Genomic DNA, 24569 nt, shown 5'->3' with positions numbered 1-24569 from the left:
ATAAACAACCCCAGGAAGGTCTCATAGGTTAGTCACACAGTGGCTAGTCCTGATTTCAGCCTGGCAGTCCTTCTGCAGAGATACTTTATCTTCTGGAATTTCAAGCCTTGGGGACGGTACCAAATAGAGCAATTGATTCTTCCCATACCTACCAGAGTTGTTTTGCAGGGGGAAGGAAATGACCTAGCTTCTCCCTATAAGAGGGGGAATGGATCAGCTTTCCAGTGCCATTGTGCCCTGATGTTTCCATAAGGTAAGGCAGCTCTCAGGTTTTATCTACTGTGCAGAGTCTTACCAGCAACATGTAGCAGCCAACTACCAAAGGATCTAAGCCAGGATCTGGCCAGGGGAAGGGGTGGATGGATGTGTGAATATTGCACTGGAAGTGGGTGAGAACTTTAAGGAGAGAAGTGAAGAACAGAGGACTAACCTGACTCAGGGCAGGTGCGTAAATGCCAGAGGGGTTGGACAGAAATCCTTGCTAAGAGCCTGAAGGATCTTGCGAATGGGTCAGGCATATGTGTAGAGACTCATGTTTTACAGATGGAACCTGAAGAGCTTTGATTTTACCCTGTGTTGGGTTGCTGCCTTTTGGGGGTTTGGTAGGATTGCTTTTTTTTTTTTGCCTTCATCATACTGTATTTTAGTCCTTTAAAGAACTGTTTTATCTTGTCTTTGCTTCATTTTGCTATGTCGTTGCTTCTTTTACTGATAAAATGTTTCATTGTCGTATGTTCTTTTTGGTTATGTCAGAGAAATGCAGATTATATCAGGTACTAAAACAGCCTCAATAGAAGTACTGAAGTCTTTATATTATTATTTTTTTCTTTTTTTTCCTCGCCATATCATTTAACAAAAGTAACTGTTAAGAGTAACTGTTAAGAAACCGTTAATCTCCAAAATGTTTTCTGTAAGAAGCAAGTTGCTTGAAAGCTGAAGCTTTTTAAGAGTCCTGCCTAACCTTGTTTTACCAGCTGTCTCCAAAATGCCTGTTGGTCACCAAACCCCTGCTATCAAAAAGGGCCAAGCTTGGAGACTATACTTACAGTCTCCTTTTGAGAACAGTACCAAAGGACATTGTTTTATGGTTTGTTGCCACCACTGTTCCCTCACCATGTGATATGAGACCTTAAATAAGCAATATCTTACTGGAGAGGAAGGGAAAATAGAAAAATCATGGAAGATTTAAAATAATTCTGTTTTTTCTTCACTCAGGACTGCTTGGTTGGATTTGTCCCATTGACATCTGGTTTCCTAGATTCCTAGTTGCAGGAATATGAAAAGTAGTACCTTTTAAAAACAAAACAAAGAAACAAACAAAAAAGACACTTCTATTCCAACTTCAGCACTCAGCTCTGACCGTTTATACACTATCTTACGTAAGAGAATGTGATACACAGTGGTGTAAAGGTTTTGTTGTGTTTTTTAGAAGATGAGCATCCATTTGTGGATTTTCTCTATTCGAAGAATACAACTATACAAATATGTAAACTAAATGTATGCTTGGGAAAACCTGAGCTTGCAACTGGTGGATCTTAATTTGGGGGATGGGAAAGGGGGCTCCTAATTTACATTTAGGAGCAAACAGTGCATTTGCCTTTGTTGTCCTCACAACAAAGGATATCTACCTGAATATACCTGAGCTCTGATGATTTTTACTGCGCAAGAAAAAGGACTACTTCTGTGGAGGAGAGAGGGTCAGTAGGAGATAGGAGGTACTCAGAGAAATGAGTGATCATTCCAAGTCTCAGGACAAGTGGGTATCCATTTGTCCCAAACCCTCTATCAGCACCTGCCAGTAGACACCTTAGTGCCTTCACTAGATGGCCAGCATTGCTAAAATGGCCACCCCGATCAGGTGTTTGAGGTGGAGGATTGTAATATGTCATCAACTAGGTGTGTGTTTTTGAGCAGATGCCTTCAAGTGTCTTCCTACTGCAGGAACAGGAGAGTGAATACTGCCACAGTATTTTCCATACCTTTCTCAGGAGTTGCAGAAATACAAAGATATTTTTAAAGACATAATTTAATGTACTAGAATGATCTGCTCAGCAGTGCTTCTGATGCTTTAAGTTATCAAAGATAGGATTCAAGAAGTATGTGAATTTGTCTTCTCTCTTTTTTTTTGGGTGGTGGGAGGGGTGTAGTCTCAAAAAATTCTCAGAGATAACCCACAAGATTGGAAAACAGACTCGAATTGTTCCCCTGTCCATTTTTGCATATGGTGCTGTTATCTAGCCTTGCTGTGCAGTTAAGTGCAGAAAAAATAGCTGCTTCTGGTTGTGGTCACGCTGTCTCTTCTCTGCTGCCTGTACTATGTTAGCTAGCACAGTTCTCTGCCGGGTACTGGTTGCTAATGTTTCTGAATGGTACCGCTTGTTTCTTACAAGACATTTTTTGAGTGGTGCAGAAAAGTGACAGCTGATGTTTATGAACACCCTGCTGTAGTCAACACACCCTGCTGTGGTTGGGGGGCCGGTGCCATGGGGCCAGAGGAAGGCTGCAGAGTTTGTCTCCTCCGTTCACTTGTTCGCAGGCCTCATGTCTGAGGGTCTTCTCCTCTGAAGGAGCCCAGGGTTAGGGTTGTGAGAGTCACATAGCCTGGAGCTTTTTGGCCAGGTTGGTGGCCGAGCCAGCTTGCAACACTTGGCATTTTGGCATCTGGACTGTTGCTGGAGATGAGGCAATGGTTTGGAAGCAGCCAGTCGACTCTGGAAGAAAGCTGCCTTTGGCACGTTCTTCAGTGAGCCAGTCCTGAAGGTTTTTAGTGCCAGACTGTTTAGAGATGTTTCCAACAGGAGGTAAACATTTTAATAATAGAGACCTTTCTTCCACAGGCTTTTCCATCTTGCCCTGTCCCATTTCCTCCCTCTTCAGACTCCAAGCCGTGATCTAAAGTGTTGTTTATTCCCTGATCTTTTCTTTCATTTTATCCCTCTCCCTTATTTCACAGGGAAGCCTGTACAAGGCACTTTGATGATTTATTTAGAATGGGCTTTGACTTCTGGGGTTTCCATTAAGAGCTCTTTATTTTACTTTCTGTTATTGTCTATGGCATTTGATGTGCTTCTGCAGTATTGGTTATTGTGTCTGATTTATTCGCATTTTAGTAATAAAGAAAATGGGATGCTTTACTTAATACTTTTTTTTTTTCCTTGAGTCAGAATAGGCACTGTGACAAAACTAGAGTATTCAGTAAGAAGTGCTTTAAAGAAAAAGAAATCGTTAGTTGACTTTTGCAGCAGCTAAATGAAAAATATTAGTTTATATTGCTTGCTGTGCAAGTCTGAAAAATAAGTTTGTGCCTTTGGGAAAAATAAAGTAGTTTTTGTTTGCAAAAAACCGTGAAATAAAATGATGACTCTAGGAAAAGAGTGGCTCTTTTCTTCCCATTTCATTGTTTCTAGGACATATTAGTTTTAGATGTTAGCATAAGCAGAAGGCAGGAATAGTACCGCAGTCTGTATGAGGCTGGATTGCACAGTTTTTCACTGCAAGATGATTAAAAAGAAAAAAGTCCCCCCAGCTCCCCAAAACCTGGTTCACATTGTGTTCATTGCCATGTGTGGTTATGGTAGGCTGCTGGAAGGGGTAGTTCCTGAACGGAGACTGCCTGCACCAAGTGAGATACCTCTCTTTCATTGTAGACACTCTAATTTTTAGAGTTTTAAACTACCATAGGCCTCTTTTTTGATTTCTTTCAAGATCTTGAATTTGAAATGAGTGTCTTGATCTGATGATTTTCTTTCCAGTGGTTGGGACTGAATTTTTGGCCTTTGCATAAAAAGCACAATAAGGTTTTCTCTTGGGGGAAGGGTGGTAGAGAAACACAGTTTGTTGCAAGAGGATTTTATGATGAAAATTCCTCACCCTGCAGCACAGAAACTGCTGGACTGTTCTTTCTGAGCTGTGGTGATACCCAGATACCCTCAGGGTTTCTGCTCTCAGTTCCTTCCAGACATGCCTTGCCCCTAGGCAGGGGAGGCAGACTGATGTGACAACATTTTCCCACAGCCTGTCAAGACTGATGTGATCTACATCAATTTGGGAGATGAAGGAAATATTGTTGGGATTCTGTGCTGTGGATATTTTTCCTTCTTTTCAATTTCTTCATTTCAGTGATGAAGCTTTGGGTACGCGCATTTTTGGGAGGGGAAAATGGGGAGAATCTCCACAGCCATAATAAAATGCTTATACGCTGGGCACAAGTGTTTGATAATTTGCATTTTGTGACTTAGCACTCATAAATACTCCTTTCTCATGACAGGTTGCTGAATGCAATAAAGCCGGGATTGATAAAAAAGATCAATAGACTACCGACCCCCATTGCAGGTTTGGTGAGTATATCAAATGGAGAAAAATCTTGGTTTTGTGACTGTGTGATTTAGATAGCAATTATTTTTGTAATTTGAACTCTTCTAACTTACTGAACTCAGACAGTCCTGCTGAAATCTGAACAGTGCAGACATCTGAAGACCTTCCAGTCTATTTTTTTTTAGAAGGGGGACGTATTCAGGAGGGAGTGTATTTTTAGAGGAAAAATATCTTCTTGGTTATATACTGTCTGAGAGTTTCGGCTCTAGCTCCCTAAGAACTCAATTGTATACTTTTCAAGCTGTGACCGCAAAAAGATAGCTTTTTGGAAAGAAAAAAAAATGTATTTGTATATTTTGTCTCATTTGCCTTTTCCTCGGAACACCACAGTCTGCAGATAACATTCATTGCAGGACTATCTGGGGAACCATTTCGTGTTGACTTTACGGGCAGAGCAGAAGTTGGCCATAATCTGTCATGAGCAAGGAAGACCACAGAGGATGTACTTACAGCCTGTGGGCTGAACCTGACCCTTGAGACAGTTTTCTCCAACTCTTTGGAGTGCTGGTGTTCAGAGGGTCACCTCAAGGGGGTGGCACGGTCTTGTGCCTGCTGCTGGGACGGACAGTGTGGGTATGAATGGGTGCTGGGTGTAGGGTATGTGAGACAGAAATCTGGCTATATTGATTTTGTTTTGTTTTGTTTTGTTTTTGGCCTCAAGATGTGGCTAAGAATAAAAGGGCCTCTTGGGTGTGTGGAGGGTGACCATCCTCAATTTAGACTAATGATACACTTGCATACATAGTTCTTTTCTCTTACGACACTACTGATGTTTTAACTTAGTTTTGCAAGATTCTGAATGTATTAGTTGCTGATAGTTAAGGTCAACCTTCCTTTATTATCCAGCATTAAAAAGTTTCAATGTGTTCAGAAACCGTGCTACATTCATTTTTAAATTGGTTCCGTAATGTAATTACCTAGCTGTAGATTGACAGGCCCATTTCTGCATGAATACCACATAGTTTTAGAATTTCATTTGTGATCCCTACCACCCCGTTTGTGATGCTTCCCCGTGTGCTTTTGTTTTGCCTCTAAAACCCATCTAGCTTATTCCTACCCAAGCCTAATTGAAAGGTGTACTTGGAATAAGCTGCTGCAAAAGATGCCAGTAGTGTAATTCTCATTTCCTTGTACCCCATTCATAAAAGATTCCATTTTTGTTATGACTGTTTTTAGAAGATGATATTAAATTACATTGTGTTGTTGGTTTTTTTTTTTTTTTTTCTTATTCATGTGTAAAATCCCAAAGGTAAGTTGATTGTAGAAGGAAGGACGTGGAAACATTAATTGTGTGCGTGTTCTCATTTTTTGAGATAAAGCTCTCACTTGCCAGATGTATGTCTACAAAGCAGTAAGAAAAAAAAATGTTTTTCAAGCTATTAATAATACAGCAGCTTGTTGTTGTTTTTTTTTTTTTGTCTTGGAAGGTGACTTTTTTTTTTTTTTTTTTTTTTTTTACTTCTGTACCCATGTCCTTTAGTTACCTTAAGTAATTATTTTTCTAAATATTTTTCCTAATACAGTAGTAGACTGTTTAAAAGTTCACTGGCACTTCTGACTTTTTGAATGTTGCTAATGGGTGTTTTTACCTACTATGCTGTAAATAGATCATTCCAAACTAAGCAAGCCTTCCAACAGAGACGTGCTTTGAAACATGTCTAGTGCTGTACCTGTTGACTTTTGTTGCCATTTTTACTTAGTGGTGAGCGATTGCTTCAAGGATTGTGTGCAAATTTAAAATTATTGAGTACGATTGTCTGTTAGCATGAATTTATGGCATAATATTTTAAGGTACAGACATCACTACTGTGTTTGAGCACATAGTGTATCTTTTTCTTCTCTCACACCTGTACCATGTCCATATGCCTTAAAAAAAAAAAAAAATAAAAAAATTAACATTACTTTCCAGAAACAGTCAGAACTCCTCGATGGTTGACTGCATGTGAGGGACATTCCTTTATTTATTGCTGATTTCTCTTTATTATCTTAGCTTTGGTTGGCTTGACATAGTATATAGTAACTTTTCCAGTTATTTCACCTCAGTGTGTGTGATTTCCTCCAGTACTCATGGAAATACCATGGAAGCATAACTACCTCTTTTGCTTTGAGTGAAATGTGTGCTTTTGAACTCCTAAATATTGCTTCTGCCTAAAAAGTGTAACTTAATCACTCTACCTTAATTTCTTCCCTATAGCTGATAAAATAAGTATATAATTCACTAGTAGAGGCAACAGGTAGGTTTTCTGTTTTAGGAAATTGCAGCTAAAAGTTATGAGTAATGGTAAAGTACTCACTTTTGTTTCATCATTAACCTCTAGAGGCATAAACAGTCATGTATTATGTAGCTCTACAAAATGTCTACTTGAGTCTACTTTATTTCTCCAAATGATGGTCTATTTTGCTCCTTTGTTATTATAAGGACAAATGAAGAAGTACGCTTTAGTGAAGGAAATTAACACTAAACTGTAGGCCTCTACTGGGGATATGCTGAGATATTCATCTGGAATTATTATCAACTCTAAAAATTTTGCCTATATTTGGTGTTTGAGTGATTTCTTATAACATTGCTGTGAAGTATTATGTGCAACTGCTCTACTGTTGACAGATTGAATTCTTCAAACTTCTCCTGGTGTTTGAAGCTAGATGAACCTGCAGTTACTCTGAAATTCTTACTGGTGATTTCCTCATGCGGTTTAAGAGAGAATGGCTTATTTGCAGACCTTTTGTATACCAGAACAGCAATCATGTAATCATGTAAGCAAAATTTATTGTTTCATGGCATGGCAGTGTTAGAGTAAGGACTCAGGGTTTTGCACACCACTCTATTAAGTGCAGGCTGTATAAATGGACAAAGATGATCTTTGTCTGGTTGCAGGCCTAAGTCAGGATGTGGATTGTATGCAACATTACATATAGAATTACATATGCTCAGCGTGGCAGGCCTGTTTGTAATTTGCTTTCATCTCTGGAAGTGCCGACTGGTTCTGTTATCACAGCAGAGATGATGCATTGCTTTAATGAAATAAAACGTAGGACCAATGGCTTGGTATTCAGACTTGCAGTGAGTATGAAGTTTGATGAAATGCTTTCTTATTCTTGTTCATTATACATTAATCCAGATAGCTAATACTCCCACCAAAAAGCAAATTCACAAAACATCCAAGGAACATATTAAACACATGTAGGATTAACAGGCTTTGCTGAAAGAGCCACGTTTCCAGGAGAAATTTTCTCATGCTAGAAGTTGATACTGAACATCTTTGTTTTAAAGCTGTTAGCTTTCCAGAAGTATCATTTCATGTATTTAATTGTGCAAGCCTGGAAAAGTATTTTGGCTGAGTTTTTAATTAAAAGACCACAATGATGGATGAGTAAAGTACATTGAATATAAGTGATTTTTACAAAACCAACAATTTTTCAGTGAGTTGCTGTTGGTTTCCTTCATTGGGTATGATGTTCAGAGTGGGCACAACTTATTTTTAAGGTTCCTACAATTTTGTACAACTATATCATTATATATTTAATTCTATAAAAATAACACATCTGCAGCACCCTAGGTAAGCAATGCTCTATAATGATAACCACTATATGTCAACTATCTTTTTCCTTTAAAAATATTCTAGTTCTTGCTTCCTGTCCCTGAATAATGTCACTCTGTGAGAAAAGAAAAGGTTTCTGCCTTATCTTTTGTTTGACAGAGTTTAGGAGAGTTTATAGCATTACTTCAGTTCCTTGAACAATCCCCACAGGAGCTTAGACACTTACTTCAGAGACTGTGTGAAAGACTCTCACATATAATAGTAGGAAGTAGCCAAGACAAAGTTAAAGGGCTGAACTTTAGCTTGTATCTTGGCTCATATTTCAACACTACTGAATAAAAATCTGTTTACGATGGTATCCAGTTTTCAGCTTGTGCATGGTCCTCATCTTTGTATGTGTGATATTTGTATGACTTAGCAATGCAAAAAATAGCCCAGTGAAAGTCACCTGGTTGCATAGTTATTGCACTGAGGTGAGCAGAACTGTAACTTACTGTTTAAAAAAAAAAGCTTCTTCCTTTGAAAGCAAGATATTTTTTTCAGTGATTATTTTCCTAGGAAGTTTCTCTTGGCAAAATGTTCTCTGGGAACTTGCTATGAACCTTATCAAGAATAGCTACCTGTCTGTTGGTGCTGGTAATTTGCTTTTATGCTGTCCTGTTGCATAAACTCCAATGTTTTTTGATGTCATATGATGTCTCAACAGTATTTCAGCATTGTATTCATTAGCTTTCAGGAATTTGTACCTCTAATTAAGTTCAGCAAATTAAATGATTTTTCTTCATGATATGAGCCTGAAAATGTAATTATAAGACACAAGTATAGTGAAGACACAAATATAATGTCACAGAATTAAAAATAATTTAAGGAGATAGAAAAATACATGGACCTTTAATTGATGTATATTGTTTTTTATTAATCTTTCTAACTCGTACTTCCATGTTGTTATGTTTTTGTTGAAGGAAGAATGAGAAAATATATTTTTTTTAGTTTCCCACTCTCCCTCTAATTCCATATAGCACTTTCTGGAAAGAGCCAGCTTCTACTGAAATGTCTAGATCCATAAACCATGATAATTTGTTTCCTTAATTTGTGCTTCTTATTTCTGCTGCACAAATTCATTTACCAGCACAATTGTATCCATAAAGAAGTCCTGCTGTGTGAGGTGTGGTACATGTGAAGTAAACAGAAGCAAGATTTCCTCACTGTCTAACAGGAGTAAGTTCTTGGCACTCACATCCCACAAGCATTTTTGGGAATGTTGGTGGAAAACAAAGCATCAAACAGCAGAGCAAAATCCCATGCAAACCATTCTGTCATGGTTTCTGTGGATCTTCTTAGTAGTAATTGGTTTCTTTATACCTCCTGTGCATGCCTTCAGTTCTGGTATGTGAATGTTTGACTAGAACAATACTTACTGTCTGGCCAGTGGTTTGGAACAGCACTGTGTGCTTTGGCTCATCCTGTACTGTAATGTAAATGGACACTACAACAATAATGTCCTTGGGAAAGGGAGGAAAAAAAAAGTTTGCGTTTGCAGTGTTTCTGTATGCTTATTTTTTTCCTGAAAGTTCACTTTATTTTTCCTTTGAATTAATTTTTCGTTTAGATTTTCCTGCTTATTTGATTTGGTGTCATCTTAGCCAGACAGATTTTACCTTGTAACATTCCTGTGTAATGAATTCAGCTGTATGCTGTACACACAAAGATGTCAAAGTTTTATGAAGAATACAAAAATAAACTAACAGGTGTTTCTTAACCAGGGTGTTTGTAAACAGGGCCCGCATGGAACAATCTACAGGGACAGTGGAGTTAATTTGTCAGACGACGAAAACAGCCATCAGCTCAAATTTGGCAGGAAGCACAGAGCGAGTGGCCTGTTGTTTTAGACTGAATTGAAAGTTTTTATTGCTCCAAATTAACCATGCAAATACTGTCCAGAAAGCATCGTTCTCCTCCCATTTAAATAAAAAACAGTGCAAAACACAATGCTGGCATTTTGTTTAATATTTTATTGGTTGAAATGATTGTACTTGCCATGCTGTTGAATTTGGCTCAGAAACGCACATACTTTTGATGCTGGAAACTAATCATCCATCTGACAGTATCGTATGTACCAAAGACTTATTCCATGGCTGCACTTGGCTTTGTTGCCCAGACCTCCAAGTTTGGGCTTTAACCTGGTGTACAGATGTGAGAGAGGCTGAAATCATAGGAAATTAATAAGAAGTGAGCCATCAAAAAGCAAACAAACAAACACTGGAGGTAAATGAGCCAACCTGGTATTTGCCTTTGACTGTTGGAGCTGAGTTTAGCTACAAATACCAGCTCGCAGTAGTCTTTGTGTCCTGCAGTCTGGCTGATGAGCTGACCTTAATATCCAGGAGAGTGCCTTCTGTCTTTAGCTGCCAGCAGAGCTGGATGGCTGTAGGCAAAGCTTGGGGCAAGGGACACCTTGCGTGGTTCTGAAATTGAAAGTTTTTCAAGTTTCTGTGTGCTTTGTACACCTCTGGTCCCAGCCAGCACTCACAGCCAGAGCTTCTGCAGCCCAACCTCAGTGCTGTCTTCAGGTCCCTCCCTGTGGGTGCTTCCCTGGCTGCAGTGCTTGCGGTGCCCTCGGTGAGCAAAGCTGTTTTTGGCAGGGACCCCTGCTTGCCATGCTCAGGGGACTGTCCCTTTCTGCCATGCTTCTTGCCAGTGCCCAGCAGCATTTCCCTCATTACCAGGTGAAGTCTGTCATACAGGACCCAGGCACCATGCACGGTTTCCTCGTTGGCCAGGATGGCAGCAGCCAACGTCTGTGAAGGTTTGTAGGGTGCGTGCTGTGCACCACAGCTATGGGTGGATGCAAACTGTCACATTGTCATGGCCTCTTCCCAAACCAGATGAGTTAGGGTTCAATGGTGCAGCTTCACAGTCAGCTTAAACTGTGCCCTGAGCCTGCTGAGCATTGCCACTGAGAGTGTCGTGACTTGCTTTGGCCAAGAGCTAATAATATGTGTAAGCTCTTTGTGGGAAGGATCATCTGCTGGTCTGTTTTTGTCTAACACCTCACCCCATGAGTCCTGCACCACGGCCAGGACTCCTAGACGGTATGTTAATACAAATAATAAATAACACTTACAAAAATATCGCAGGCATTCCTGTGTCATTCACAGCCTGTTTTTAGACTGCACTCCCCACTACAGTTTTCAACCACGGCTTTAATTAATAGATTTATAATTAACTTCATTCACATTGAATGATTTTAAATGTTAATATGTAATTCTGAGGTAAGGAGAACTTTTTTCTGTGTGCAAAACCGAGAGGATGGTCACAGTGGAGCAATTCCTTTCTGATTTTTTTTTTCTATTTTATTTTTCTTCTGTTTCGCACAGTTTTATTGCCTGGCCTCGAGAAGGGTTAGCTACCTACCACCCTTTAGAAAAAAAGTGCTCAAGTAAAAGCAAGGAACCTACCTGTTGGGGCAGGAAGACAACTGACTTCCGAAGATGCTATTTAAAAACTATACAAATAAAGGCTTTGTGTAGTGATTATTTACACTTTTTTTTTTTTTTTTTTTTTTTTTTTTTGACATAGGAGGCTTAATAAAGTGAAGGATTGTAGGGATAACATTTGAAAATGGCAAAAAGAAAAACATTGCCGCTGCTGAAAACCTAATGGTAGGCAGCTGAAATGTGAACTTGCCCTTATCACAGCATTAACCTTTACTATAAATGACAGAGTCCTTCCTGGGGCTGGGGAGGGCAGCTGGTTTCCAGCAGGAGCTCACTTTGCACCTGTGGAAAATGCAGATTGACCCCTCAATTAATTTTTAGATTAGTTAGCTTTTAGATCATAAAGTCTCCAAGTTCAGCCATGATTTTTATTATGTTGGTTTACTGACTCTGGTCAAGTGATATTTCAGAAATGGCAAGCTTTTGAAGAACAAGGTCTTAATTCATGGAAGTACCAGAAAAATCATAGTTTTGCAAACAAAATGCCATTCTCTGGGTTGCACTTAACTGAAGTAAAGAAGCCAGTGCTGCCTCCAGCCGTTGCCTTAGAAATGAAAGGCCTCCTGAGCAGGATGTCTCCAGCATCTGCAGGCCAACTCCTGCTGCCAACACTTCTCTCAACAGCTGGGCATTTCCAGGAGTTTTCGTGGAGGAATTACATGCCCTGAGCATGAGTGTGCTGCCTGTGATGAGTGCAGCACTGCTAGGGTTATGTCCAGGCAATCTTTGTGTGACTTCTGGTGCAAAATTGATCAGTGTGGCAATGTGGATGAAAGAAGAAAAGAGCTAGTGTGCTGCGTGTGTAGCCCAGCACACTCAAAATCAGTAGGGCTATGACTTCCCATGTCTTGAGGCTAAAAAGTAGCTATCGGCTGTATTTTCAGGTTTTCTCCTTAACAAGGAAAACTAGACCTGTGGCTATGGTTGCTTTCAGCTAATCCAAATGTGAGTTTCCTACACCCTCTGCCATGCCAGCACTAGTGCTCATATGGCTGTTAGCTGGAGCAGACAACTGTGAGATGCCTGAAAACCACCCTTCTCCTTCATCACAGAGCTGTAGCATGCAACTGTGTGAGCAGGAAGGAAGGGACCAGCTCGCTGTGGCAGGGAAGGAGCTGCCATTCCTGCTGGCACCAGAATGAACTTCCATCAGCACTAAGCAGCCGTGAAGCTGTAGCTAGGGAGTTTAGACTTGGATGCAATTCTTAAGTTATTGGCCAAACTCAAAGGAGATGGGGATCTGGGAAAGTCTTACCCCAAAATTCCCAGTTTAAAGGCTGTGTTTAAAACTGCACTTAGGGCGCTCACTGCTTCATTCTGGAAAGCCTCTCACAGGTTGGAGCCTGTGGGTCTGTGCTATAAATACTGCCTTATCCTCAACTGTCTTTTTCAGTGACATGTAGCCTCTGCTCCGGGGGACAGCTCGATCCCGGTATTTGTTTGACAGAGAGAGAGCTAACTGCAGTGGAAATGGCACTGACTGGCATGAGAATATTTGCTGTATTTGCTGCTACCCTGCGTTCTCACAGCATCTGTGGTGCTGCTATAAAATCCTTGTGATCCTGGAGAATTTGGACAGCTGGGCAACTCTTGAGATGTGAGAGGGGAGGGTGCCTTCCAGGCAGCTCTTAACCTGAGCGGTCCCCTCCAGGCGAGCGGGAACAAAAGTTTCCACGCTGTTGTCAGACCGACAGATCTGCAAACTCGAAATGGGCCAGCGGGGCCCAGGCTTCCTATTACCAAACCCTTTTGTGACAAGAGAGCAAGCGCAAGCTAGCAACAGCCTGGTGGGACCCCAGCCCATGCACGGCTGATGGTAGAGGAAGAATGCTGCTCCTAATCTCCTGCTGGCTGTGGCTCAGCTCAGTGAATTCTCTTGCCGTTTACGTCTGCTAGCAACTGTTGGTACTGTTTCCATGCAGAAAACCTTTCCGGGCGGCGCGAGTGGCTTTCTGTCAGATGATGTGCGTGTCACCAGCAGCAGCGTACGTGCTGAATGCAGATGACGGGACGTGTCTCCCTCCAAAGATCACACTGCAGTTGTTTCCCTGGCTTAAAACGAACGAGCAAAAGGGGAAACTAGCAGAGTACGTCCCAGTTGCCTTAAAGACCAACGTGCAGTGATTTTTCTGCTTGAAGAGTCTGGAGAAATTGTGCAGTCTGGTGCCGTGGTCAAGAGTTCACAGAGGCTGAAATATCTGACACTGAAGTCTCCTTGCCTTTTGCATTCCTCAGTGCTCCTGGATTAAAGCCACTCACTTCCTTCTTGGCACAGGACTTCCCAATTGTAATGCGCTTCCTTTTAAATGTCCAGAGGTCTAATGATACTATTGTAAACCTGTTAAAATTAATGCTGCAAAGGAAGCGGCTTAGTTAATTGCTTGTGCAAAAATGCGGCGGTAGGCTGAGTTGTCTGACAGAGGTACATCAACACCACTGTTAACCTCTTGAAGTCTGCGTGGCCTTGTGCTACGGTGTGGAAACCCACCCCACGGCTTACTAGGGAGGATCACACATTCATTTTTGGACAAGCCAGATAAATAATAGCCTAGAAAGTTACTACTGCGGTACAGAGACAGTCCTTATGTGTTCGGAGTGGCGTCCTGCTCGAGTCCTCACCATATTGCCACTTTTGTTTGCTTCTGCCCCTAATCCTCATGCAGGCAGTGCTGTCGCTGGGGTGGGGACTGTCTGCTGCTGTGTGGGGCCGGAGTGGGCGCTGATTTATTGCTGGGAGACGCCTGAAAGGGAGCTCTCTTTTCAGGCTTGTAAATAAGTATTGAACTTGCTAAATGTGTGCATGCATGCGGGTGTCTGCTGAGCTCAAGGCAACATGTTTCAGACTGTGCTGTACGCTGCTTTGCCACCTTGGCTTCTCTCTTTGTACGAGTTCTCCTGCAGAATTTAGAGTTGTGTTTCCCCTTCCAGCCAAGGGTAAACATGCTTCCCCCCAGCTCCCCTTCTCATCCTTTTCTCCAGTACTGATGTTGGTATCGTTGGGAGGCAGCTGGACTGAATGCCAGGTGTGAATCTCACCCTTGCACCTGTCTTGGTGTGACGAACTTCAGGCCATAAATTGATAGCCCAGGCTGCTGCTGCCCTGCTTGCTTCCTGCCATATATAACTGAGGAGCTGGTTGTGTGTTGGGTGGCCTGGCTGCCCCGCCAGCAAATCCCACTGGCGTTTCCAAGCAGCCCTGGTTGCTGCTAATAACCTCTCATAGTGAAAGCTGCCTCATCACTCCTGTCCCTTCAGATACTGTTTTTAGTTCGGTCAGAAGGAGGCTTGCTGGCTTTTTCCAAAACCGATCCTAACTTTACCACCCCTACCTAGCAACAGTGTCTGTCCTTCCGACCTTCTGCCCCACAGCCATGAGTAGGACAATTTCCATGAACTACATCTGCGTTTTGGTCCTGGTTTCCAGACCGGAGCCAGCAGGCCTGCTAGATGAGAAGTGTGACGTTTCTGTATAAATTTCTGGAGTTACAGGGATCAGCTACAAAGTATTAGCACCACCACACAGTATGTCCTCTGTTATTTAAAAGGGAGGACGGTGAATAGGATCAGTTATTTGAGGTTTCAAGTAATCCAGGGTAATTTTCAGCGTAATTAATACATGTCAGGAATTTGACCCTTGCTGGGATAACAAGAAGATCTGGATAACTGAGGCGATACTGTACAAGTTGTGAAAATAGTGCCAGAAAACTGTCCGCACAGGTCAGTAGCACAAGCTAATAAAACTCTCTCAACTGCTGATGTAGACAAACAATTTATACAGCTTTTACCTGACATGCAGAAATAGAAAAACCCTTTCTCATTGTACAGTTCTCGGATGTTTTCTTTCATTAAGTTTCTCCTGTTATCCCTGAAGAGGTCAGGCAGTAGTTGCTTCTTAAACCACAACAATTTCATGAAAAGCCTAACTTGAAATGTCCCGAGAACACCACACACATCTGACACAGGCATGCTGTTTTGCTGTACTGTTTGTTTTCAGATAAAATATAAGCAAATTTTGCCAAATATAAGCCAGTGCAGGCTTGGTAGTATATATTGGACACAATGTATATTCTTCCATAAAACAAATTATGAACAAATGCAGGAATTGCATTAATCATTGGCAAAATCAGTTGCAAACTTGTAAATCATATGGCACATTCCTCAGAGAGTGCTGTCTGAACCTTTGTAAAAGCCTCCAAAGAGGCCAGTAGAAATAAATAAATAGATGCTTTCTTGTGCACCAGACGGGCAGGTAAAATTTGCTACAAAGTCAGTGTTTAGGAACAAACTTATGGAAAAAAGAAACCTGATAGTTTGTCTTTGGGGACTGGATTTTTTTTTTTCTGTTTGTTTTATTTGAGAAATGGGATGAGGCTAGCTTCATCTTCCTTCTTAGCATGTGTGCCTGTATTTTATTTTTACAGTGCTGAAGAGTGGCTGAGTGGAATTTAATATTTCAGTGGACAAGAATTTTAGACGAGGAATAAGTGAGGTTATTACATCCTCTCAGAGAAGCATTGCAGACAAATATTTGAGTAAGCAGGGTATTAGCAGAATTGTCTCAGAGTGGGTGATACTTTATCTCCAGAATACAACACCAGTTGTTGCTTGTTCTTACATTCTGTCTAAAACAACCAACAGAGAAAAAGTCAATCCCATATAATTATTAGTTTGAAGAAGCTTAGGAGCTGTATCTTCAGAATGCTTGGCCTTGATTTCTGAGCATCTCAGATCTTTGAATGGTACAGTCAACAGTGATCAAAATACGTTTTCCAGCAAAGTATAAAGCTTACTGGTAGGAATCTCTCCATCCCTTTTACACGAGATGCTGTATGGTATTTGAAAACCACAGTCTATGACCTCAGAAGCTTGTAATTTAGAAACAACACATAGATATTGTGAGAAAGGTAACGGTGAAACAAGACATTTGTCAGCATAGCATTATCAGCAAGCCTGGGGTCTAAATGTCGCTAGCTTTTCATAAGCATGACTACAGTGCAGATTTCTGGGGAGAATCATGGAGTGGCTCTACTTTAATTTAGAGGAAGCTACTCATAAGCATGAGGTCTGTGTGAGAAAGTATAAATTCCCAAATCTGCCTGGAGTCAGCACCCATAGTATTAGGGTAAGCTGGCTGGTTTCCAGGCGTGCTTGAGACCTTAAATGCTCTTTAGTCCTTACTCTCTAGTTGATCACAGATTAATCACTTGCTTTTTTAAATACTATTACCCAATCTTTTGAGCCACCCAATCCTGATTAAAATTTACTTTCTAAAATACGATTTTAGAGAACTGAAACTGCTTGAATTCTAGGCTTTTGGATACGTTTGAAGAACTGTGTCATTGCAGTTGTACTTGGTGTTGTCCCAGTACTTGCATAAGAATTCTTGCAGATAGTTTTATCTTCCCAACAGTTCACATTACTTATTCTATTCTTTTGGCTGAAATTTAGTGAGAAGTGTTAGAAATCCAGCGCTTAGTCCTGTGTACAAACTGTTACGTAAGCAAATTGCAGAACAAAAAACTTCAGACTGCGGTCAGTATTCTCCTTCTTAGTATCTATTATTCTGCTATTATTCTACAGTATGAATTATTCTACTGTATAGCAGTACACAAATACTCTTTATATACTGCATATAACCTTGTCCTTTGGGTATACCAGACAATGGAAGCTCAGCATGGCCTCAGGACAGCCCTTGTATGATTGCTGCTTGAGTCCAGGACCTTTTGCCTGTCCTGGGGGTGAGTGGCCCAAAGCTGTGAAATCAGCTTCGTGGCAAAGAAGGGCACACCTTGGGGTTTGCAGGTATTCAAAGCCCCAGAAATTGGGCACTACCTGTGTGCCCAGGCTCTCCACAGTCATGTGCAGGGTCATGGAGTCATTGAATCATAGAATGGCTCGGATTGGAAGGCACCTTAAAGTGCCTTCATCCTGTTCGAGCCCCCAAATGAGGATTTGGGGAATGCTGAACTTGCTGAAACCCCTCTACAGATCCAGGCTGGCTTGCTCAAACGCAAAGAGCACTGCTGCTGCATTTCAGGCAGTGTCCCCATATCACACAAAGTGGTTGCATAGCTCTGTAACCCCTTTTTTTAGAGGGGCTACATCTGATGACCTCGTAAGTCCCAGGTGGCTCTGTAGTAGGGTCTCCAGCCTGTAGGCCTGCTTAGCTTGAGCACAGTGCAGAGCCTGATCTGGTTGCATGCGTTCAGGCACGGCAGTGCTGTGCCTGATGGATACTGCCCAGGCCCTAGGAAGGGCAGTGTTGAGGTTCTTGCCAAAGCCAATACGTCCTGCTGGCCGTGAGCTGATTTTGGGTAGCTGTGTGTAACATTCGCCTTCTCCAGAAAAATGCGTCTGCGGGAGCGGTTTGGAGACATGTGAGCTGGCTTGGGACTGGGGCTCTGCAGGGCTTTAACTCAGCTAAATTGCTGGCGGTTTGTTGTTGGCTCTGGAGCTAGTACAGCTGCTTTCATGGCCCTTGAAGCCTGGCCTAATAATCTTGCTGGGTTCTGTGCTCTAGGTACACCTCTCTCTGATGGACCAGCTGTAGTCTGAGTCCCTCTGTTGAGTAAAGGAATACATGGTAATTGCTTTAAGCTTACCCTTTTCCTTTATACATGCTTATCAGTTAAGCTGTATCTACTCGTATAATGTGGATTTAAATTGTAAGGTTTTCAGAAACAGTTGGTGAGGAGTTGGAAGAATGCATGAACATCTCTGCTGGCCTTACTCATGACTGAAGTGTAAGCATGGTTTGGTTGTTTTCCTCTATAAACAAAAGGAGATCTGAAGTCTAGTTAGGAGGGCAGGTAGGATATATGCTGAAATGATAGGAATGATTTATCACTGAGAGCTGATTTATTTCCCCTTTCTTTTCCCACCGCCAACAGAACAAGCTATTTCTGCCATTCTCACCCCATAGCTTGTGTTCATAAGACTCGGTGCGATGCCTGTGGTCATCTCCCTACCCTTGTAGCGTTCTGCATTTTCAGGAGGTAGGATGTAGCCCTACATCCCAAATACATCTCCAGCCTGTTTACAGTAAGTGGAAGTACAGGAATATCTGTTCTGTAGGAGGAAAGATCCTTTTCTGTCTTATTTTTCACTGCCCAGAAGAACCAGAACCATTCTGCAAGAGCTGGGAGAAAGCCTTGCAATAGGAACACCCTGCATTAAAGAAGAGTTCCTTTCTTTCCCTCTTGTTTTAACCATTGATTTTGTGCCCATAAACTTAAGGCAAGTCTTAAAAACATTATATTATTATACTACTTTTCATTCTTCCTGAAAGCTTAGCATTCAGAACTGTAAACCACGCTGCCATCCAAATTTAATCCATGAATCCTGCTTTCCAAGTGGCCCTACAAAGGTGTATTTGCACAATGTCTGTAGACTAGATTACTACTAGATTACTACAACAGAAGTAATTTAGGTTGGCTATTTGGTGTAGTCCACCTAAGTTTGCAGCTGCCATAGCTTCATGAATAATTGCGTTAGTTCTTGAATTGCATCTGGGGAGTGCTTTGCTGGTAGTTGAATATGGATGGAAAATAAATTGCCGCCAACCTGTTGGGTGGCTCATCTTGCCTTGGGTATTTACTGTTAAAAATCTGAAACTGGAGATATTCAAGGTGACTGGACACCACACACATGTTTTCAAATCTGAGAAAGAAACATCATATATATAGGTTGAGTGTTGTGATAGTCAGTGATTTAGGAAGTTAAAATCTATATGGTCAAAGTTAGAATAGGCACTGACTTACTTTACAGCTTTTTGCACAGATATTTTGGTTGTCTATAAAATCTACTTGTAACAAACTAAATTATTTTCTTCCCCTTTCTTTCCTCACTGAAATTGTTCTAGACATCTACATGTGAAATTATTTTTTTAAGCTGAAAATAGAAACAATAATGTAGGTTTTCCAAATGGAATGTGCTGGAACTTCATTCAGTATAAAAAGCCAATTAAAAATAAATAAATTGGTGGGTTTTGGACTTGAACGGCTTCTTTTAGAAGTATTTGCAAGGAAACCCCAACCTGTACGTTAAAGAAGTCCAGTATGTTTTATGTAATGTTGGCATGAAAATGCAAAGCTGTGAGTGGGGGGAAAATGTATTTCAGGTGTCATGTAACAGCAGCAAAGAGATTTCTGATGTTTATCAAACCTTGAACACCCCAGATTATTAAAACATATTCCTTGGCAATAAAGAGTAGATGTTTAATTTGAAAGGAGAAAAGGAATTTGTTGCTTTTTTTGCGGAGGTCACGAACTGAGCAGGAATGAGTCCTCCTTGGCTGTTTCACTATTTTGCTGTTTGCCTTCGGGAATAGAGATTTGGTCTGATTTTAACAGCTACTGCCAGGCCCTCAGCCCCCCCAGGCAGCCTCCTTGCATCTTTTGAGGCCCACCTACAGCAGCTGTATGGGATATCGGGACACAGAGGCCCCCCAACTGCTTTGGCTATGCAGTATCCTGATCCTTGTGTGGCTGATTGCTGTCTGCTGAGAGAAGTCGGAGTGCTGGCCAACTCCTCCTGCTCATTGGCTTTAAACAACAGATAGCTTTGCTTAATATACCTTGTAAAAGAAAGGGATGAGAAAGTAAAGTCATCTTAACTGTTGCTGTAATTAGGAGACGCATTACGAGGCTGCCAGGTTGTGGTCATGCATTCACCTTCGGAGGTTTCACGTCACTTTGATTTCAATTTTAGATACCAGTTTCTTTTGTACCTTTGCAGTTTCAAAGTGATCTGCCTCTGTGTCTGAGTAGGAAGACAGCTGATAAATGACAGGGGGAAGATAGGAATTAAGGCTGTAACTCCAATATAGCTTTGCTTATATGATTGATCAGTTTGTAGATTGATCAGATTGATCAGCGAAGTGGCAGGTTTAAATCTCTCTGCTGCTCATTTCCAGTTACTCTTTGTGTCCTTGCTATCTGCTTTGCTTCCAGTGAGAGAGAAAAACTAGGAATAGTACAGTGATTGCAGGTTGAGAAGTATTTTTTCAGATGTGCTTTAGGTTTCTTATACTGGTTTGTAATGGATTATGCTAGGCAAGTAACTCATGACCCTCAGACACACCTTTTTAGGTGGAGAAATTTTTCTTTCCTTGAAAATAAGGTTATTTTCTCAACAGTCAAGTCAAAATAAAGAGAGCAGGCATAGGGTAACAGTGCCCTGAGATGTCAAATGTGATAAAATGATCCTATGAAGCCTGGAATCTGGAGGCAGAGAAAGGGAGGTAGGCTATGTGAGAAAAGGTAGTATTTTGTAATTGATCTACAAATATATTTAAAGAAAACATGGTCAAAATCTAGCACATAGGCTTGCTTCACATAAGTAATCTTCATTACATGCACAGTACAATGTCTTAGCAGGAACATGTATATAAATAGCTTTTGAGAAACATCTGTTGTGCTATGGCTTAACACACAATTGCCTTGACAGCAGTCAGGAGAGGTAAAGGTTTGTTCAGCAGCATTTGGCTGTAGCTGATTGCTGTATGTAAAGTGTAAAAGACACGTTTGTGTTGCAGCATAAGTGGTTTGCAGTGTTCCTTGGGATTACCCCTAGGGAGTACTTATTGGGTATATAACTCAGGAGGTAATTCAACTTCATTCATTTATGAATTCCTTCATTTTTATTTATTTATTTTTAACGCAGACTGATAAGCTTTCACAGTGTGATATAATAGTTACAATTTATAACTCTAGATTTAAAGTCTATGTATTTTAGTTTACTTGAAGCAGTTTGTTTGGGATGACTGTCTTTGAGATCTTCCAAGCAGGTAGTCATACTGAGTGCTTTCCTTGACACTTCATCATGCCCTGGTAGTAAATCACACAAAGAAACCAAACTCAGAAAACAGTATTTTCTTCGTAGCTGTGAATTTATTGCCCATTTTTCTATTTCATTGTAGATCTCAGTTGCGGGGAGCTGCCACAGGGATGCACTCAGAATGGAGAATATCCAGTTTCCCCAGAAGAGAAATGGTGTGGCACTAAGCCTTGTTTCAGAGTCCCTTGAAATCTCTGTTTAGGATAGTCATGCTCCCAGCACTCCTAATGCAATACCTAAAAATGTGAGTGCAAACAAAGGTCAGATTTGTCTTCATGACTTTTTTTCACCCTTCTTCACATAGCACAAATATTGCCAGGAGGATGGGTGAGATGGGGTGCACGCCACAGATGCTGAACGCTGGTTGCACTGAGAACACTGCTGTCCTGATGTTTCATTCTCTTCTTTTTTTGTAGCTCTTTCCCCAACACATTCTCCATAGCCCAACCAACAGGACAAAGCATCGTAAATAACAGTCCTTTCCATCACAGCAAAAGGAACCAGGTTTAAGTTGTTTGCTTGTTGGTTTGTGTCTTTGCTATGGTGTTTTCCCCTCTCCTGGTGTTTTTACCCATCGGACTCTGGATTTAAAAGTTGATTTCCCAGCAACGTCTAGGAGGCTGCACTGCGATGCATGTGTTTTTTGTTATTTATTTATTTATTTATTTATTTATTTATTTATTTATTTATTTATTTATTTTAACCCTGCTCTCGATGGGCTTTATTCATCAAAAATATGAAAAGTGGGTAACAGAAGAAGCAATGACAATGGGGTGCAAACCCTCGCATGCCAAGCACTGTGATCTAAACAGCTGTGGAGAACAGGCTGAAAGGAAACCTTCACCTCTTCCCTGGCTATAGTGTGGCTGTTACCATAGGATATGGCATCAGATAGGCACCACTTCTCCAAGATTGGGTGGATGCTGACAGCTGGCTATGATTTCATCAGTATCGGAGCCAGTGAATAGCCTGAAAATGATGTGGGCTTTTTTTCGCCTTTGTTCTGTCTCCATTGCTGTAAACAAAGCCATCTCTGGGTGTATCTTGGGTCTGGCAAATTGGAGGGAATACACGTCATCTGATTGCTCTCTTCCCCCAAAGACTAGGATGTTTGCTGAGCCCCCATTTGTATAATGTTTTATTTGTGCCTTCAGGGATAATGAACTGATGCAGCAAGGAGAAATCTCAGGACCTGCTTAGCTAGTGACTCATAGGGTCTGCTGTGTGCTCCTGCTGCGCGCACCCCTCCCACCCCCCCGTGGTTTGCTTTTGCCTGTTGAGTTGAAAGCTGCTCTTGCTTATGTTCTTTCTTCCTCCATTTATATCATACAGAGCTGCAGAGATTTTGAGCTCATGTTAAAAATTTGCAGAAATAAGATACATCATCCATTTCATTCAACACCCAGGTTGCTCCCCATACCCAGCATGAACTTTTCACTACCTGCCCAAGACATGCAATGTCATTTTATATTTTGTGTTTGCCTTTTGTTATGAATACGACCATTCCTTTGGGGTGACTTTCGTTACAACCATCATAATGCCCTGGGTCACCTAAGAAACTTACAGATGTGTTTGAAACTTGTTAAAGGGCAAAGATTCCAAAAAAGAAAATCACCCGGTGGTGAAGGACAGATTTAGGAAAACAACAAAGGATTTCTTAAGACTGAGTACTGCTGCTGGACTTCTGATTTTCTCAAAGAATTGCAAGCTTTTAGTTTTAAACAATGTGCTTTTTGATAGCTGAAGGACAAGTGTACTCACAACTTGGTCTGTGTAATGCTGTTCATCTGTTTTGTGCTTGTTTTTAGATTCCCCCTGCCAAGTCTCATGGCATGGTTTTGTTTTGTTTGAATTACTATTTTCGGTTGAAATACTTCATTAATGTACATTGAATGTGCTTCTAATGATTGGAACTATCAGCAAAAGATGTTGCTAGATGCCAAAATTGCTAAGAGCAGCTCTGGAAAGATAAATGGAGCATCTTCCTGATCTAGGCACCTGTAGCTTTTAAGTATGGTTGGAAGCAGCAGGGTTTAAGCACCTTGATGGGAATTTGGTACTTCCAGCTACATCTTCAGGGTCTGGTATAGAATGTGTCCTAGCAGTCCTAGGTATTGCTTCAAGATTGCTTAGAGCCACCTTTGGGGTTTCTGCTATGTTTTGTGTAGGTGCAGCCTGCTCCCAACAGACCCACTTTCTTCACGGAGCTTTTAATTTTTTTTTTTTCCTTTTTGGAGAGAATGGAGCAGGGCTTGAGGAGACACATCCTTTCCTTGTCGACTGCCCAAACAGAAGCAGAAAAAGGCTGGCTTTTCTTTGCCAAGACTGTCTGTGTTGTCTTTTTCTGAGCTCTTAGAGGTACTGTTGCTGCTGGCGCTCCAGGCAAACTTGGCCCTCTTCCCTGCTGTTCCTGTAGCCCTGCCTTCAGAGGCGTACAACTTCACCTTCTGCCACTGTGTTATTCTTCTCATTTTAATCTAATCATCACTGTATTTATTCTCTGGCCCTATTTTTTTCTCCCAGGGGCTCACATGATCGCACACGGTAATCATTTTCCCCTTTGCCCTTCTCCTGTTTTCTGTCTGTCTGGGTGTGCTGCTCTGAGGAGGGAGAAGAGCTGCAGTACGACAGCCCACTCCTTCTGTTTCCAGTTGCCTTTCTACCATCCTTTTGCCATCTTTGGGGTGGTATCTGGGGCCGAGATGAGGTGGTGAACTGTAGTGGGGTTTTTGCAAGTGCCTGCTCGCCTGGCCATCAGTGCTGCCACTGCAGATCCTGCTGCCCTGGGTCAGATGGGTGGTAGGGACATTCTTCTTTCCCTCCTTGCTCCAGGGTCACCCTCTGTTCTTCCCCACCTTGCTTTTAATGCTGGCTACTTGAGGCAAAAATCCTGTGGGGGTTTATGTAGCCTTAAACCCGCACCCTGTAACACTACTGTGGGGTTTTTCTTCAGTGCTGGTGTGGTGAGGCCTTTACCTACAGGCTTCTAAAGGGATGCAGCCTGGCTTGGAGGGCATCGCTGCCAGCCCACTAACTTGAAATCTCACAGAAAGTGGTGTTTTGTGAATGTGTTGTTCACAGGAAACATTTTCCTGTATGCAGGAAAGCATACTCTATATACAGTAAAATATACATAGACGTTCTCAGCCCTTCTCATAGAAGGTCTTCCCTGGTGGACACGAACGTTTCATTCAGGCTGTGAATCGGTCGGGACCCAGTGCTTTTACGAAAATAAGCGCTCATCATTAATTATTTACATAAAATGGAAAAATGAGGGAATTAGGAAGAAATGCTGAGAGTAAACACAAGGCTTTTAAGAGCC

The 24569-nt window shown here is 41.5% G+C and overlaps 1 protein-coding gene across 1 annotated transcript in view; it reads left to right on the top strand.

Annotated features, from left to right (window-relative positions):
• Nucleotides 1-24569, top strand: part of LIMCH1 (LIM and calponin homology domains 1) — a 169844-nt gene that overhangs the window by 70191 nt on the left and 75084 nt on the right. The window contains exon 3 of the mRNA XM_032186133.1: nucleotides 4268-4337. Coding sequence (XP_032042024.1) covers nucleotides 4268-4337 — 70 coding nt within the window. The remainder of the gene's footprint in view (nucleotides 1-4267; nucleotides 4338-24569) is intronic.

The sequence above is a fragment of the Aythya fuligula genome, chromosome 4 (genome assembly GCF_009819795.1).
Source record: "Aythya fuligula isolate bAytFul2 chromosome 4, bAytFul2.pri, whole genome shotgun sequence".
Lineage (NCBI taxonomy): Eukaryota > Metazoa > Chordata > Aves > Anseriformes > Anatidae > Aythya > Aythya fuligula.
Note: the sequence above shows the minus strand (reverse complement) of the source record. Positions and strands in the feature narration are given on the sequence as shown.